This window comes from Xiphophorus couchianus, chromosome 13 (assembly GCF_001444195.1).
Source record: "Xiphophorus couchianus chromosome 13, X_couchianus-1.0, whole genome shotgun sequence".
Taxonomy (NCBI): Eukaryota; Metazoa; Chordata; class Actinopteri; order Cyprinodontiformes; family Poeciliidae; genus Xiphophorus; species Xiphophorus couchianus.
The window spans coordinates 16,968,568-16,984,577 of record NC_040240.1 but is presented as its reverse complement, the minus strand read 5'-3'; the positions used below and the strand labels follow the sequence as shown (position 1 = coordinate 16,984,577).

The 16,010-nt window shown below is 36.5% G+C and overlaps 1 protein-coding gene across 4 annotated transcripts in view; it reads right to left on the bottom strand.

Moving 5' to 3' along the window:
- Window positions 1-16,010, bottom strand: part of rbms3 (RNA binding motif, single stranded interacting protein) — a 324,043-nt gene that overhangs the window by 264,573 nt on the left and 43,460 nt on the right. For all 4 annotated transcript variants that reach the window (XM_028035462.1, XM_028035463.1, XM_028035464.1 and 1 more), the window contains one exon: window positions 377-586. In XM_028035462.1, coding sequence (XP_027891263.1) covers window positions 377-586 — 210 coding nt within the window. The remainder of the gene's footprint in view (window positions 1-376; window positions 587-16,010) is intronic.

The following is a 16,010-nucleotide window of genomic DNA, read 5'->3' as shown; positions in this document are numbered from 1 at the left end:
AATGACACAGAAGTATCTCTGTCTCAATTAGCCTCCTTAAGCATGGCCAGTGCAGGACACAGATGAAATGAAAACAAATGAAGTAGCAGAAAGGAGGAAAATTAGCAGTCACATGAGAAGACAAGCGAAGGGAGGGGGAGGTAAAAAAACTGAAGGGGACTTAAAAGGAAAGCCTGAAACAAAAACGTGAAAACGCAGAAAGAAGCCAAAGAAGAATAACAAAAGGTATGCAAGAAGAGTACATTATGTGTGCATACTGAAACAACTATACCCTTATAGAAAAAGCCACTAATGGTTACCAGAAAGAGGAAAAAAGAGACAGGCAGGAAAAGCACTGATGTATTCCTCCAGCAAACGGGCTAAAAGCATTACTCACAGCTGTATGGGCAGTGCAGAAGGAGTAGCTTGTGTGCGTGGAAGGAGGGTGATGATGTCGATGTTGTTGATGGTGAGGTATATATTGCTGAAGACTTGCGTGAGTGAAGTGGCTGCTCCAGCTTTCTTGACCACCACTGACTCCAGAGGCCCAACTGGGGCTGATGGAAGTTGTCTTACTGCTGTGGTACCCTCTCACTGCTGCGCTGGGCTGAAGGAGCGAGACAGGAAGCATATAGAAGAGAAACCAAGAGGGAGAGCAGCAATTAATATTCACATCGAGAAAAATCACCATCACGACTGCGAGCACGCCTGGTTTTGGAACAGGCAAGCGCTGACAGCTATGTGCACTCTTGGTGACCTGTGTTAAGAGAGAAAGCAGGATGTTGTTTTGATCTGAAATCTCCATGCCAGACCAACAAGATTGTTCTCACACGTTCTTTTCACGCAAACTCTCTTTTACTCCCTCCCTCCTTGGTTCTCTCCGGGAGCACCAGATGTTGTGAAACCCCCTTCTGTCACGGTTGAGATGTGTTCTTTCTACAAAAATGCTGTTTGGTTTGATAAAATGCTTGGATTGTGGGCAGGCTACAGGCTTCTCAGTGTGCCATTATGTGCTAGGTTTCAACAGGGTTCAGGAAACACGGGGCTGAAGCTGCTGACACTCTGACTTAAATTGCTGTGAGATAGGTTTACCGTGGTTGTCATGTCCACTGAAGCACAGAAGAAAAAAAAAAAGCGACGCACATGCACACACTAATTAAAGGTATTTTAACAAAACCTTATGCAGAAATCTTAGTATTTGCAAAAACTGTATTTGTTTACTCTGCAATACATTTTACAACAGCATGTATTACTGCATTAAGTGTTATAGTGCTGTTTTAGATTATTTTTGGTAAAGTGAAAACAAATGAAAGCACTCTATTGAATATTTTTGCTTCTTATGAACAGATATTACTTTAATTCATTTTAAGTGATAGGTGCTGCAGTTAAAATGTTTAAATATTCTATAAAAACAGTTGGCAAACAAAAGAACTTAACAAGAAACCAAGCTCCCTTGTTTTTGTATTCATCATAAAGACGAATTAAAGACAGAGGGCAACTTTTAAATCTACTTTGTGGATTTTAGAGACATCTAATGGCTCAAACTGTAAATCAATTGAATGGGAGTGCATTTAAACCCCAACATTGTAAACATCACATAATTTAATGACTTGTGTTTTGGGTTTCTACTGCAGAATTCCTTCCAATACCAACAGCTGTGTGACAGAGTATGTCATATGGCACAGAAAGTCAGAACGCTGTACAATATAGTCTCTCTTATTGTGATGCAAAACCACACGAAATAATTTGTGAATAATTTGAAAGATTATTCTAATACCTTTCAAATTTTGCTTAACGTCAGTAAGTTTAACAATATGTTTCAAACTATATTTAAACGAAAATACTTTGATTTTGACATTTAGATGTTTTTCTAGTCATAGGGGAAAAAATGGGTAAAACTAAAATATTATGTTAAAGCCAAATTTGTCAGCTATGAATAATTGTAGGCATAATTACTGTCTCTTTTACAAGACCCCGATACACAAAATAACCTGTGATTGCTAAAAATTAACTGTGTTTTACTCAGTTTACTAAACCCAAAACTTAAAGGTTTAGTAGACTGGCAAAAAAAATTTAAAAATCAGACATTCATCAGCAACAGCAATCAGAAGGAGGGTATGGTTAGTGACTCTGATTTCGATTAATGCACTGATCAGGATGGGGTCCTGATCGATAACGTCTTCCTACGTGAGTAATGTGAGCCAGGGGAGATCCGAGAAGTGTAAAGAGTGATAAACTATCTACAGTATCTAAAAATCAGCTCTAAGAAACAGCCAAGACCTGACCAGATCTGATCAATACACCACCCTTCAGCTGACCATAAAGACAACACTTTCAACTAATAGAAACTTGAGAATCACTTTATTGGTGAAAACTACAATTTTCTTGTGTAAATAGTGTCATTTTAATACTAGACTCAACTGCAGAAATTGCAGCATACTTTGCAAAAGTATAGTTGTAATGAATTACTTTAATTATTTGGATTTACTCAAACAATGGAGTCAAATTACATATTATTTGAACATCCAACAACTGCACATGATTTAGAACTACAAGTGAACATTACATCCAGAGCAAACACAACGAACTTTGAATTAAGTACAGCTGCATATCACTATTTACTTCTAACTAGTGATATACAGTTGATGGTAGCCTTTGTTAGATTTTCACTGAGGTCAAAGGCTATCCCACACATGAGTTAGAGAAGAAAAGCTCAGGTAGTAAAAGAAACTCGCATCTGTGCTTACAAAAGCTTTCCAGGCCCATATTCTTCATCACTTATGATCCATAGGGAAAAATGTAAGGGCTAGCGCTGCATAATAAGTAAAATATATAACGACAGGTTTAGGGTTCATGTTAATATAAAACAGGACAAGTCTGCTTCCCATAAAGCAGCGCAAACCAATTTACCACATAGAATCTATGGCTAAAAAGGAGTCCCAGTGGAATAATAAAAAACATAAAATGTGAGGAAAAGAACAACAATGTGTGAGGAACCGGTTTAAAATAGGAAATATCAGCCTAAAGACAAAAATGAGAAGGTGAACATTTTTCCTGCTTTTAACACAATCAAAGGCTCAGTCATAGGGTCAAATTTGAGAACTGTGTGGGAAGGAGGGACGCATCATCATTTTAAGCTCGGTCCCACTGAATCAGGTTATTGAGAGCTGTAAAGGCATTCGCACATTCAGACACTGCTACTGTAAAAGCCATAGGGGAAGGATAGCCTTGAGTATGGTACATTAAGCTGCATGGTCAAATACGCTTTTTAACGCAACTATTCACCAGTTCATAGAGTTTAAGTGCTGCCTCTAGTCATGCAACAACCTCCAGTGGCCTTATAAATGGGGATCATTCAGCCAAAGAGGAGGTATTTCAAACTAATGCACATACTGTATGCAGAGGTATTTTGTTGAAGACTCTATCCCAAGGCGGCACTAAATTATAAAAAAATGTTTCATATGCCAAAGTTGTACAGAAAAAAGGGGGTCATTGGTGAAACTGGTTTAAGGCTGTATGGTTTATATTCAGCTTTAAATCACAGGGCAGGGTGATGCTTTTACACTGCACTGAGATCTGACGGTCTCAACATTCCTCTACCAGAATGCATGATTGGTCCCCAGACTGAAATTCATGTCACAGACTTTCAACACCTCATCAGAGAGCTGCAGTCACTCCATATATCTCTGGCTTATAAAAGGATATGGTTACACTTGCTATTTTTGCTTTAAGGGGGAATATTTTACATATTAGGCAAACAGATGTATGTGTGTCTGTGCTTCAGTGTGCACTTATGTATTGCTTATGACAGTAACTCCATTTCCAGTCTGTCCCTCTTACTGGCAGCCCATGCCCTCAAACGATACACAATAAACTAATAAAAATCATATTCTGCAACACTTATACAGACAGGCCGAACAGGCAGTGGCTTTCCAGCACTGTATAGTTTGGCAAAACCAACTTGAAATTATCAGTGTTTTGTTTTTGTTGTTACACATCAAAATGGCAGAATGCTTTACGCACACGATGCTCAAAAAACATAAAATCTCTTACGTGTGCTCTCTATGTGGCCAATTCAATCATCAGAAGTGAACAAGATTTTCTTCAACTTGTGTTGGTGTTGTTGTTTTGTTTTGTTTCTTGATGCAACACTTAAGTTTTATAAATGAAAACTGTCAAGTGAACTTGTTCAGAACCATGGATGATGTTTGTGGTAAAGCAACCATTTTAATACTCAGGTGGAAAACAAATACCCACAGCATTTAGCATGGAAATCCTAGGTTCAAATCTTGGGTGTTTGTTAAAATGTATTCACCCTGTGCATGTTTGTTTTTTGATCTGGTTTCCTTCTGTAGTGGAAATAATTGCATCTTCAGCTAATTAAAATCCATTGACACTAGGTGTTTGAGTGTATAGCAGTATCTGTTATTCATGTCGAATCCTGTGAACCACTGTCCAGGGTAGGCGACCACCCACTACAACCCTGAACACAATTGACAGGAACAAGAATAGATTCAGATTTTAAAATTTTCCACACACACAAAAAAAATCTAAACACAAAGAAACATTTGCAGTGACTGTGGGCAATAATAATATTTTCAGGTATGCGAGGTAAAAAAAAAAAACAAAAACAAAAAAACGTAAAGAGCTGAAAATTGAATGAAAAAAATATTGTTTTCTCCCTTGGGTTTTGTTCAGACAAATAATGCTGCCCATTGCTCTGATGGATATTATTAGCACACACAGAAAGAAAGCTCAATAGGAGAAGATCTTGTGCCGCTTTAGAACAAAAGATAAACATTTTATTATGAACGCTGAAAACACATGGATCTTATCTAGAAATCACAAAATATTTTAAATTATGTCTATAATTAAAATCACCTGAAAAAGATTAGAAGCAGATAAAAAGTGAACAGAAAGAACTCATGAGAACTGGCCTCAAAACCTGTAGGTGACGCATCTCTTATAAAACTGCTATTTGGTTCAATAAACATGTAAAACTTGAAATTCGGGAAGTTATCATTGCCAGCTTTAAGTGAAAAGGTTAAATAATGCTTCACCCACAGCACATTGTGACTCTATTAACACGCTGAGGAGAACCAGAGCATGGCAGCTCTCCCGAGTCCATTTGTCTGTGTTTAAGTGATTTTCTCCCATCTCTTCTCTCCCTCTGGTGACACATGCATAGTTAGGGCTGTCATAGAATGGCTCTCTGTATACCGCAGTGCACCTCTGCATAGGGGATACAGTTTTAGTGCAGATTTTAAAATAATAAAAATAAATCAGACCTGGTTGTCGCAAATGTATTAGCAATGGCAGATAAAAGCTCCTAAAGGAGTTCTTTGAATGTATCAGATTTTTGAATTCAGAAACTGCAATGAAATCTTACCTTGGGAAAATCACATAACATGATCACTGATCAAGTTGGAATGAAACTTTCCCGCTGTTAAATAATACAGTATAATTAAAAAATCTTGCTTTCTATTAATTTTACCTCCAGAAGCCCCGCCTCCAAAAAGCAGCTCCTTCAAACTAGCCAGCAGCAAATTAGCAAACACCTGGTGGAACTGCACATCGTTATATAGCTACTTCTCAGTGAAACCCTGGTAAAAACACTATTTAAGGGTTAACTGTGGAGTGATGTGATGACTTCCTGAAGACAGAGTGTCAGAAAGAGCAAGAGTTTCATAAAGTATTAATAAAACTTCACGTTAAATTGCAAAGTCAAATTTCTTTAAGTCATATTTAATACATACACACATTTTCTAGCAACTGAAGCTAAAACAGGAACTCGATTGTGCTATTAAAAGGGTATTATGCGGCTGGAAAACACATAATACTGCCCCTCTGAGATTTTTTTTTCTCTCGTGGCAGCAGGAAGTCAGTAAGATGGAACAGAAGTTTAACACAAATAATTCAAATAATTATCCCCTTTATTAAACTTCCCAAGGCTTTCATTTGACTGTCTATTGGTATAAATGTGTTAATATTTCTTGGAAAGTTAGACGAATCAACAAAATGTACCTTAAATTACAGGATTTAAGCTTCCTCCTCTGATAAATTATCTTATGACTGTGTGTTTTCTCTTTTTTCTGAGCATTAAACAACACTGCTCTCTGATAATCGGATCAACCTCCAGAAATTGTGCCTCACAGCCATAGAGCAAGACAAAAAACAAAAATGATTTAGCAAAACAGGAATCTAAGCTGAAATGCCCTGGCATCCTGTTGTTCCAGCTACAACTCTGAGCATCACAAAAAACTGATCCTCCTTCTAGTCTCCCCATATTTCTGTTTTAGACAAAACCAATTGAGATTGCTGAATGGATTCAAAGATTTAATTAGCAGACATTAACAGAAAAACCCAAGTCCCTAAAATATGGCAAGTCCAAACAAAGTAATGTGGACATTACTTTGTTTTAATGCAGAGGTCTACAGAAACAGCTCGATTTTGGGCTTCAACAAAGTATTAAGCAAAAGTCATGAGTTATTATATGCAATATCTTAGTTTTCTATTTTTAACAAAACAATAAAACTATTCTTCACATTGTCATATTTGTGTGTAGAATTTTCAGGAGATGAATTGAATACAATTTTCAATAAGACCATCACACAACAAAATGTGGAAGAAGTGAAGCGCTGTAAATACTTTCCAGATGCACTTTATCTAACCTAATCAATTAACCTAATCAATTAACGAACTAACCCTGCTGATAGATATTAATTAATGGAGTCATGTGACAACATTTCACTACAGTACACTAAGCAAATACAGAAACATGGACATTAACGGCCCAATCAGTGGGTTGAAATAAAAATGTTATGTGTTCCAGATTGTTTGTTTTTTTGTATATTTTAGTAAGGAGTTTCTGAAAACTGTTCAGAATATTTTGTATGAATATTTTGTACGTTCACAATCAGTCATTGTTCTTATTGAAGTCCCAGTTGTTGTTCTTGACACCAAATCTGAACATTCAGTTCAACTCCCAGTGAAACCATTTAGGATCCATTGGTCACCAAACAAACCTAGTAACCTGCTTATCTTTTCCATTGTCAAGTCTCAAGTACAAACTTAGCAATGGCCGAGCATGTGCAGAGCTTGTTGGATATTAGGCTGGATTGAATTTATTCTCAGTTAAAGAGCTAGAAGAAGATAAGCAAGGGAGAGATTACCCCTCTATTGGCCTCTGACCACTTGCACTTGAGCAAATACCTCTCATCTTCTTGTATTACCTCTGCTTGCCTCACTCCAACATTCTCTCCATCTCTTTTAATGCTGCTCTAAGAAAACACTTCTGTGACTCAAGCTAACAGTCAAAGGCGATGGGAAATGGACAGTAACTAAGGCAACTAGGTCAGAGGGTGACATTATACATGGAGTGGTAGCTGGATATTTAAACAAAGATAATTTATACAGAATATGGAAGTATATATGTTTTGCATTCACTTCAGTGTGGTATTTTTGAAGTAGTCATACTGAAACTTGGTGCAGATATTCTATCCTTAAACGGACAATCTTCCAATAGTCTTTTTTTTTTGTATTTAGGATAAAAGGAAAAAAATAATGGTTATATTTTTCAGCTGACAATATTTGTTTCTTTAAGAATCTTGTTTTCAGACCAAATACAGACTGATGAGAGGCTAAAGGAGCCACATAAAAAGTAGCAGTCTAGAAGGAGCAATCGGAGAGAAAAAATACAAACAATCCCAGACTGACATTTATTTTTCTCCGCCCATATTTGACCTCTGAGAATCTTTACCAGGTCAAAACATAACCGTTCAGCACATGGAGGCTTAAATAAACTTCACAATGTTCTTGTTTGCTATCCGTCTCCGCAAATATTTTCTTTGGATTTACATGATTACACTCTGATTAACTTTGAGCCAACTGCTGCTGTGAAACGGATGCAGAGCCGTAAATGCGCATTTTACCTCCTGTGGAAAGCAAATGACAGGAAATGAGAGTTGATCGGACTAACAGACATTATTGTTAGGCTTTGCTAAAGAGTAATACCTCTTTCAGAAAAAAAGGCGCTGAAAATACACAGTCTTTTTCCCTGGTTTCCTTTATGCTTGGACGAACAAGAAGAGGTATACAATCAGACTACTAGAGAAGGAAGGCTAACATTTACACAGGGGTACCTCGGCATGAAAGGAAGGTCTGAACAACCACCTACCCCAAACCAAAAAAATCTGATGTCTGGAATAAATATAAAGCTTCAATAAATGTGAGCCACATTTCTTTTTGGTGTCTTTCTTACCACCTAATCCGTTTGCTGCAGTGCTAAATATTCCCTCTTTGGATGTAGAAATTGTAAAAGTGTCAAGAAACCAGGAAGAGACTTGTTCCAATCCACACTGTTTGCAGAACAAATCAAGGTTTCTAAACCGTTTATTTTGACTCACTCCTTGTAATCTAGGATCTAAAGTTCACCACTAGAACATCAGACAAGAAATCAATATCATAAATAAGCAAAATAAATTTGTTTTGATGTTGTTGCTGATTGTCTAAACAGAATTTTTTTTGACAAGGTGTGGGATCCTTTTTAATTAGATGTGCATTACGAAAAAGTTGTTTATGGCTGGGAAAGGATTGAAAGTGTATGTTTAACATTTCCACCAGAAGAAATGTTTGGATGAACAAGCATCTAATCAGTTCTGCTTCTTCTTTCACAAGGTGAACCCCAGGTTTTACTTGAGATCAAAACCTAAAAATGTCCCATATTCTTTCATTTGCTTCCACAGGTAAAATGTACATCTGCTTAACAGCAGAGAAAGTTTTACTGCTTCATGGTCACATTTTCAGTCAACAAATCAGCCTTTCAAATCAAATGCAAAATTCTGATCAGTGCCAATATTAGTAATGGTGAGTTGTGCAAAACCCCTAGAGAAGTCACAAAAGTACCCTTCAATAACTATGTTTTTCTATATTATTATTTTTTTGTATACAAAGACAGGAAGTACATTGTATACTAACACAATACTGCTTTCATAAAAATGAATATAAATAGTTAATGAACCATTTTAAGGGGAAATAAACATTTAAATGAAAAGAACAGTCAAAGAGCCATACCTTGTAAAACAGTGGCTTAACATCAGTGTGTGCAGGATCGCTCATAAATGCTATCAAATGATTTGTTAAATATTTGCTCAGTTAATAACCGGTAAAGTTAATTATTTATAAAGGACTTATGATGATATTCTTATTGTAAATTGGTGCAATAAGAACAAAAGTTTCAAATTACCCCTGCTAGGCTTAAAAAACACCCGTTCCGATAAACTTTCTAGAAATGCTATGAAGTGATTGTTTACATCAGCACTACTTTATTACTGCCTAATCTTAATTTGCAGTCAAATAACAAACAGTTAAACTAATTTAAAGGAAATACGAAAGTAAATCATAGCACTGCAAAATGTAATATGCAGTAATCCATCAACATAACAGTATAATGTAGACAGGGTGGTAATGACTATCGCTAAACTGTGATAACACCTGCTCATCCAACAGGGCAGCAGGGTTACATCCAAGTGAATCTCACCTCCAGGCAAATGCTTTCACCCTGACATTTCAGGATTCTTCATCTGTACGCTTTTATACACCCACCTCTATGCCTCGATCACTCTGTCTGGATGCCTTGTTTTATCACTGTCTCCTTTTTGTCTCTCCGTCTTTTTGTCCCTTTATGACTGCCCCACACACTCTTTTCTTTCATCATTCTATAAACTTCAGGTATGATGGATGCCTCTGACTGCTAGAGGCCTCTGAGTCCAGCACACTAAATCCTAAGTGGAGCGCTGCACCATTACAACACCTACACGACACAGAAATAGCCGCCCAGGATTACTTGGTAAGAAGAGGTGAGATTGAACTATTATATAGAAAAACTTTCATATATAGTAAAGTACAAAAGTCCTGAATCATCCCTGCATTCTTTAGATTTTTCTTCATATGACCCAGGCATTCTTGAAGATTCTTAAAGTAATCTTGAGCAACATTTCTTCAGCAAGTTTCCTGTAAATATTTCAAAAATGTTTTACTTTCTTTCTAATTTTCTGTTAATTTGTTTCAATCCAGGATCTGATCACTTTTAGTTCATCTACATTTGTGATTATGATTAGTAAACATGGAAATTGGTGGGTAAACAGAATTGGATGATTTCTAGTTCAAATGGCCCTTAAAAGTATTAAAAAATAAGATATTTGTCTGATCAGCTAACACTACACAACAAAGATGCTTCTATTTTTGAAAATGACAATCTGATAAAACTGAAGTTGAAGGCTTTGGCCATCATGATCACATTAATTTAGGAGGAAAAATGGGCAAAGAGTGAAATCCTGAAATCCCAACTGTGGCATCATATTGTGGTGATATTTTGCTGTAGGAGTTACAGTATTGGTGCTCTTCACACATTGTATTGTAATCAGCTTGTAAAAGGATGACCAAAATGTTTGACCCCAGGTCAAACTGTTTCAAGGAAAAGCTACCAAATGTATGTAAATGTCTGATTTAAAAAAGTAAAAAAAAAAAAAAATCATTAAACATTTATCAAAAAGATACATTAGTAATCCTAAGACGGCACTATAAAGGAAAACATCTGATTTAATGTCAAAATGTGAGAAAAAAAAGGTTTATATGACTTTTTGTATGGTGTAGATGGCTTTATATTCAGATCCCTTTAAGGCAGACATGCCACAGTTATTTCTCGTTGCTTATTCCACCTTCCAGCTCGAAGGAAGCCGATACCAGCTTCAAACGCACACATCTGTCAAGTATCATGAACTGTACTGAGAGTCTGAAGTGCAGGACGAAGGCAAAACACTCTTCATTTCTGTGGATCCTACATGAAAAGGTCCAAACTGCTCTTGAAAAATCATTTTTAAGAATATAAAGGGAATATAAAGTGAAGGGTGTCTGTCAGTTTCTCTTAGAGCACAGACTATTGAGCACAGAGCAGAAACCTCAGACACAGATCAAAATACAGACATATGAAAGACTCAGGGTCAAAAACTTCCCAGTACAGTTACTCCTTCTTTACCCCCCATTTATGCTTAAAACTTTTATTTTGTTGTTCTGTTGGTTTCGTCAGGTCCCATTGTGCCTGGAAATGAAGAAATAAGGAAAGAGCCAAAAAAGCTGCAACCAAGTCTCTGAATGCGGCCGTCTTCCAATAACAACACTTCTTGATAAAAGTCTATTTTCTCTGAACAGTGTCTCCACAAGATGTTATCATTTTTCTTTAAATTCAATAAACTCCTCTCTCTCTGCTCAAAAGAAAAGTCTACAGTTTTGAGAAGAGCGCATTTTCCCATATCGGGCAGGATTCTGCAATATGACTTGCTAAAACGCTGAGGGTGTAGGGATGCAGTTTTTGAAATAAGAGTGTGATTAAACAATGTACTTGTTTGCAAAAAAACAATAATATAAGTAAACAAAATATTTCCCTTGTAAAAGAAAAAGGATTAAGCTTTTAAAAATCATGTTTTTCAAGTTTGTTTTTTTTTGTAAAGTGAACACTCATAGATGACACTTTTCTCTGCAATGCTTAAGAACATGAAACATCAAATGTTAAGGATCAACTCAAATTTTGTAGCTTTTATAGCATGTAATCTACTTAGAGATTCGGGACTTTCATCAGTTATAAGAGTAAACCACTTCAGTTCAGTGTTTACACTTCATTTTAATCAGTATACATTGTTAAATGAAGAACCTGCACATCACAAGAAAGGCACTGAATGCTTAATAATTGTACAATGTCTTATATCTCACACTAAAATCTTTAGCAACACTATCTCTCTATCTCACTCATCCAACAAACAATGGAAAGGGCAAAAGGGGGTGTGATGAAAAAAAAGAAAAAACAGAGAGATCCCGCCACTCTGCACCGCAGCGGAGTATAACAGGATACACATGTAGAGTCATGACCACATTCCTGCTTCTCTCTAGACCGCTGACACAGGGACATGTCAGAACTGTAGTTCTCAGCCCCCTGAGAAAACCAGACAGCTATACTGCCACTGTTTTAAAAGGACTGCACTGTGACATCAGTGCACCACCACCTGTCAGAAAAATGTGTCCTTTTTCTTCCGTTGTCATTTTTTTAAATCTCTGATTTATGTATTTTTTTAACAAAAAAAATCCTCCTTTTTTTCCTTTTTGTAAATTTAAACTGCAAATAAAGTAATCAAAGATATTTATCGATGCGATTAAACACTACACTTGATACAGGCTGTATGGTCACTGTATGACCGGTGTTGGGGTTTAGTCAGTATTGCCTGCAATAAGTCAAACTCATTTCCAGTGAGAGTTCAAGAGTTTCTGTTTTATGCAGATTGTGTGGTTCTGTTGTCTCATTAGACTTGCGATTGTGTCCACACAACATAACCCCTTACATCCTCTCCAACTTGAACAAAAAGTATTAAGAAGACAGTACATGTTTTGCATCAAAACAAGCAGCGTTTGGTCCATCACACCATCCCAGAGTGGGCTGCCACTAAACCACAGATACAAGCATGTCAGGCCACTTTTGAAGGCCGTCTGAGGGAAAGGAAACCTTAATGCATCGAGTTCCTTCATATCTGTATTTATGGGAGACAAGACATGATTGCTCAAGACAAATGTTAGGTCCTGAGAGTTGCAGCAAAAAGTGAAAATAAACCAAAACAAAAATAAGCTGCTTATTTTTTAGTTTTTGTAGACTAAATGTGGAGAGTGCCTGTTAAACAGGCTCATGGAAAACTAAGAAATTGGATCTCTGACTACAAACACTATCCCAAACCATCAACCATCAACTGCAAAAAGTTACTAAGAGTTGTAAAAAGTACACACATATCCCAAAATCAGCGTGACCTTACAAATACCACTTGAATATTTGTGCTTTTGGTAATTAAGTTAATTAGGTAAAAGCACTTGTGAATGCCTGACAGTTAGGTGTTGCAAAGTAATTATTTTCTGCTTACTGGTATTCATCTGTAATCAAATATTGCCCTGTGTCTAGTGATCATGTGAAAAGATGCCTTTTAAAAACAGCTGAGCACATCATTAGCGTCTCAAACTGGTTTAAAACCGGACTACTGAATTAGAAATTTAAAGAACAATATTTCTGGGACATAATTGGTTTAAATTTTATTAACCAACTGCAAAAACTGCACTTTTAATTCAGATGCTAATTTTAGCTTTAGTTATAGCCTAAGGAACATTTTATTCTAGGTGCACTGGCACAGAGTAGGAAAGAAAATGGAATGTCAACTAATGAATATTGCTTTCTTTACAATACAGCACAATTTGTCAAACACTGAAGGGCTTACAAACATTCAGCAAATAGACAAACTAACAGTAAATCAGGAAAAAGAAGGGAGGGTGCCCTCAGGACTACCGAGTTTCTAAAGCTACTGAGTCAGCTTGAGAAACTTCATGATTTATGCCAGTCAAGGCGATCAATTTCTACTTCTGTCAGTTAAAAAAACAGCAACAGCCTCCGAAACCACACCACAAATCTTCCTTCAGTTATTAGGATCTAAGTAAACTATCATTTAAGGTTTTGGTTTATGGTCGGTGGTCAAACTATTTCACTGGTAAGATGCATTTAACTGCATTGCACAACACAAATCCTCCTACTGCAGCATGCTGTCCTCTGGGGCTGAGAGGGGGCTTGCAGCAACTGCAGATGGAGGATTGAAATTTCTATCTGCTCCACACCCTGTTTTACATAGCCTCTCAATCTGTAGTCCTCAGTTAGGATGGAATTACTTAGTAATTACACAAATACAGAGCAGAAACATGCATGTGCCATTCTTGTTTCTGTGCATTTAGTGTACTTGCAGCAATAAATCTTTTCCCTTGATGCTCTGTTAGTCAAAACTGTAATCCTGATACCAGTGTCATGCATTAGAGTATGCTCAGATCCCCTCTCTTGAACCCTGCCCATCAGATAGATAAATGAGTTTGATTTCTTTTGACACTTTGAGTATGGATATGGAATTGCAGGGTAAGATGACTAGTTAACGACAGCAAAGGCAAGTAAGAAGATACTGGGAACAAAAGCAGCCAAAAGCAAGATCCAAAAACAAGATCCTTGCTGTCAGTTTTGTTTAACTGAAGCTAACGTGGAATGACATAAAAAAAAAAAAATACATCAAGCAAGTACTTTCTATGACATGTATTATGAATACTATCAATTTGCATCCTGAACTTAACATTTTGACACATCATGGCCACAAATGTATTTTTTGCGATAAACCAACTCCATGTCATGCATAATTGTGCTATGAAAAAATACATAGGTTTCCACTTTTATTCCAAAGAAATATGGAAAAACATGGTGCCCATTTGTGGTCAGATGGCCTTCCTCTAAACTTTGTAAAACGACCTTTCTGCACAGCTGCAAGTCTTTTGGAGTACCTATAGAGGCTGCATTTATTTCCTTTGTTTTTGTTGCAAAGCTTAGTGGGATTGTACGAAGCCCTCCAGGGGACATGGGATTTTTTTTTTCTTTTGCGTTGCAGCCCTCTACCACCATTAGTTTGTCGTGTTTTATAATAATAAAACGTGTTTATTATTATTAACTGTTTGGTGCAAAACACTGATTGATTTTTGATTAATCTTGTACAGTGAATTATAATCAGAGTGATCTTTTTCTGTCAAGATTGTTGTTTTTTTTTAGTTTAATTCTTATTGCCAGCTGTGCTTGTGCCTGCTGAAAAAAAGCATTGCTAATAATTGCTAATTATATATATATATATATATACTTTTTTTTCTTTGGTGACTCCTCGAGAGTCACCACAGACCACATGGCTGGTTTCTAATTAGAGTCAGTTTTGCCCAACCTCTCAGATTAAGTGGGCAGTCATGACTTGGTAGGATGCAGATGTGCAATACTCTTCATTTATGGATGGTTGATGAAACAGTGCACTCTTGATTTTCATCAAGCTGTTGACTCATTAATGTTCTGGAACACATATCCAAAGCCTTCCTAGAAAGGGGTAGAATTATGGGGTGATGTTTAATATGTTTTAAATTTTAGAATCACAAATAATTTTTTTTTATAATTCTATACCATTTTGTTTTGGTCTCTAATGTAAAACACCCAAAATAATAAATAAGGGTTTTGGTTATAATACAAAAAGTAAAAAAAAAAAAAAGCAAGACATGCTGGCATGTAGGATGTAAAAAACACTTTTCATACATCTTTACATTGTGCATGTTAGATATGCCCTCTACAAAAACTTTACAGAGTTTCAATATGAGCAACAGCAGCATCATAAAGAAATCACTACTTCCTATCCAGATTAGTAGACTAGAAGAAGCCTTAATTGAACCACAAAGGGAAAGTTCAGATCAATGTATGTCATTAGATTAAAAAAATAGTTTTTCTTTAAAATCACAGAATTCCCATGATTTTTCCATTGGTTGGGTGACATTATAGCCCAACAGAAGGAGAAGGAAATAAACACAATTTAAGAGCAGAATAGCTATAATGGATAAAGTGGAACGCATTAACCTCCCATTTAGTTATGAAGCCTCCTGCTGGTTGAGCAGGACGACTAAAGACGACAGGGGTGCTTAATGTGACTTTCATTAATGATGAGCTACAGGCTAGAAGCTGAAGGCAGGCCATGCACAAATTGAAAAGTGGTGAAGCATATCTGTGTCGGAAGCCCAGTTTCCAGGCCCTGCAGTCTGACTGATTGAATTCCTGCCTTACCCAGGGAAGGAATTCCTAAGCTTCACTTATTCCCGTTTAAGGAAGGTTCAGCTGGTTGTGTATTGTCTCTACAAGTAAGATTTACAGGAAGCTCATAGTAAAAGGTTTTTTTTTGTTTTTTTTTTTACATTACAAAAATTTAATTGCTGTGTTTCAATTAAAATTCAGTTACAATATCAAAACACCCAAACTGGGAATTGTGTTTAGCCCTAAATTATTATTTACACTGAGGGGGAGGATCTTTTGTATCTTCAAATGTCCAATTATTATTTTAAGGAATATATTTCATAAACTAAATTCATTCATCCTATTGCTCTATCCCCTACTCCCT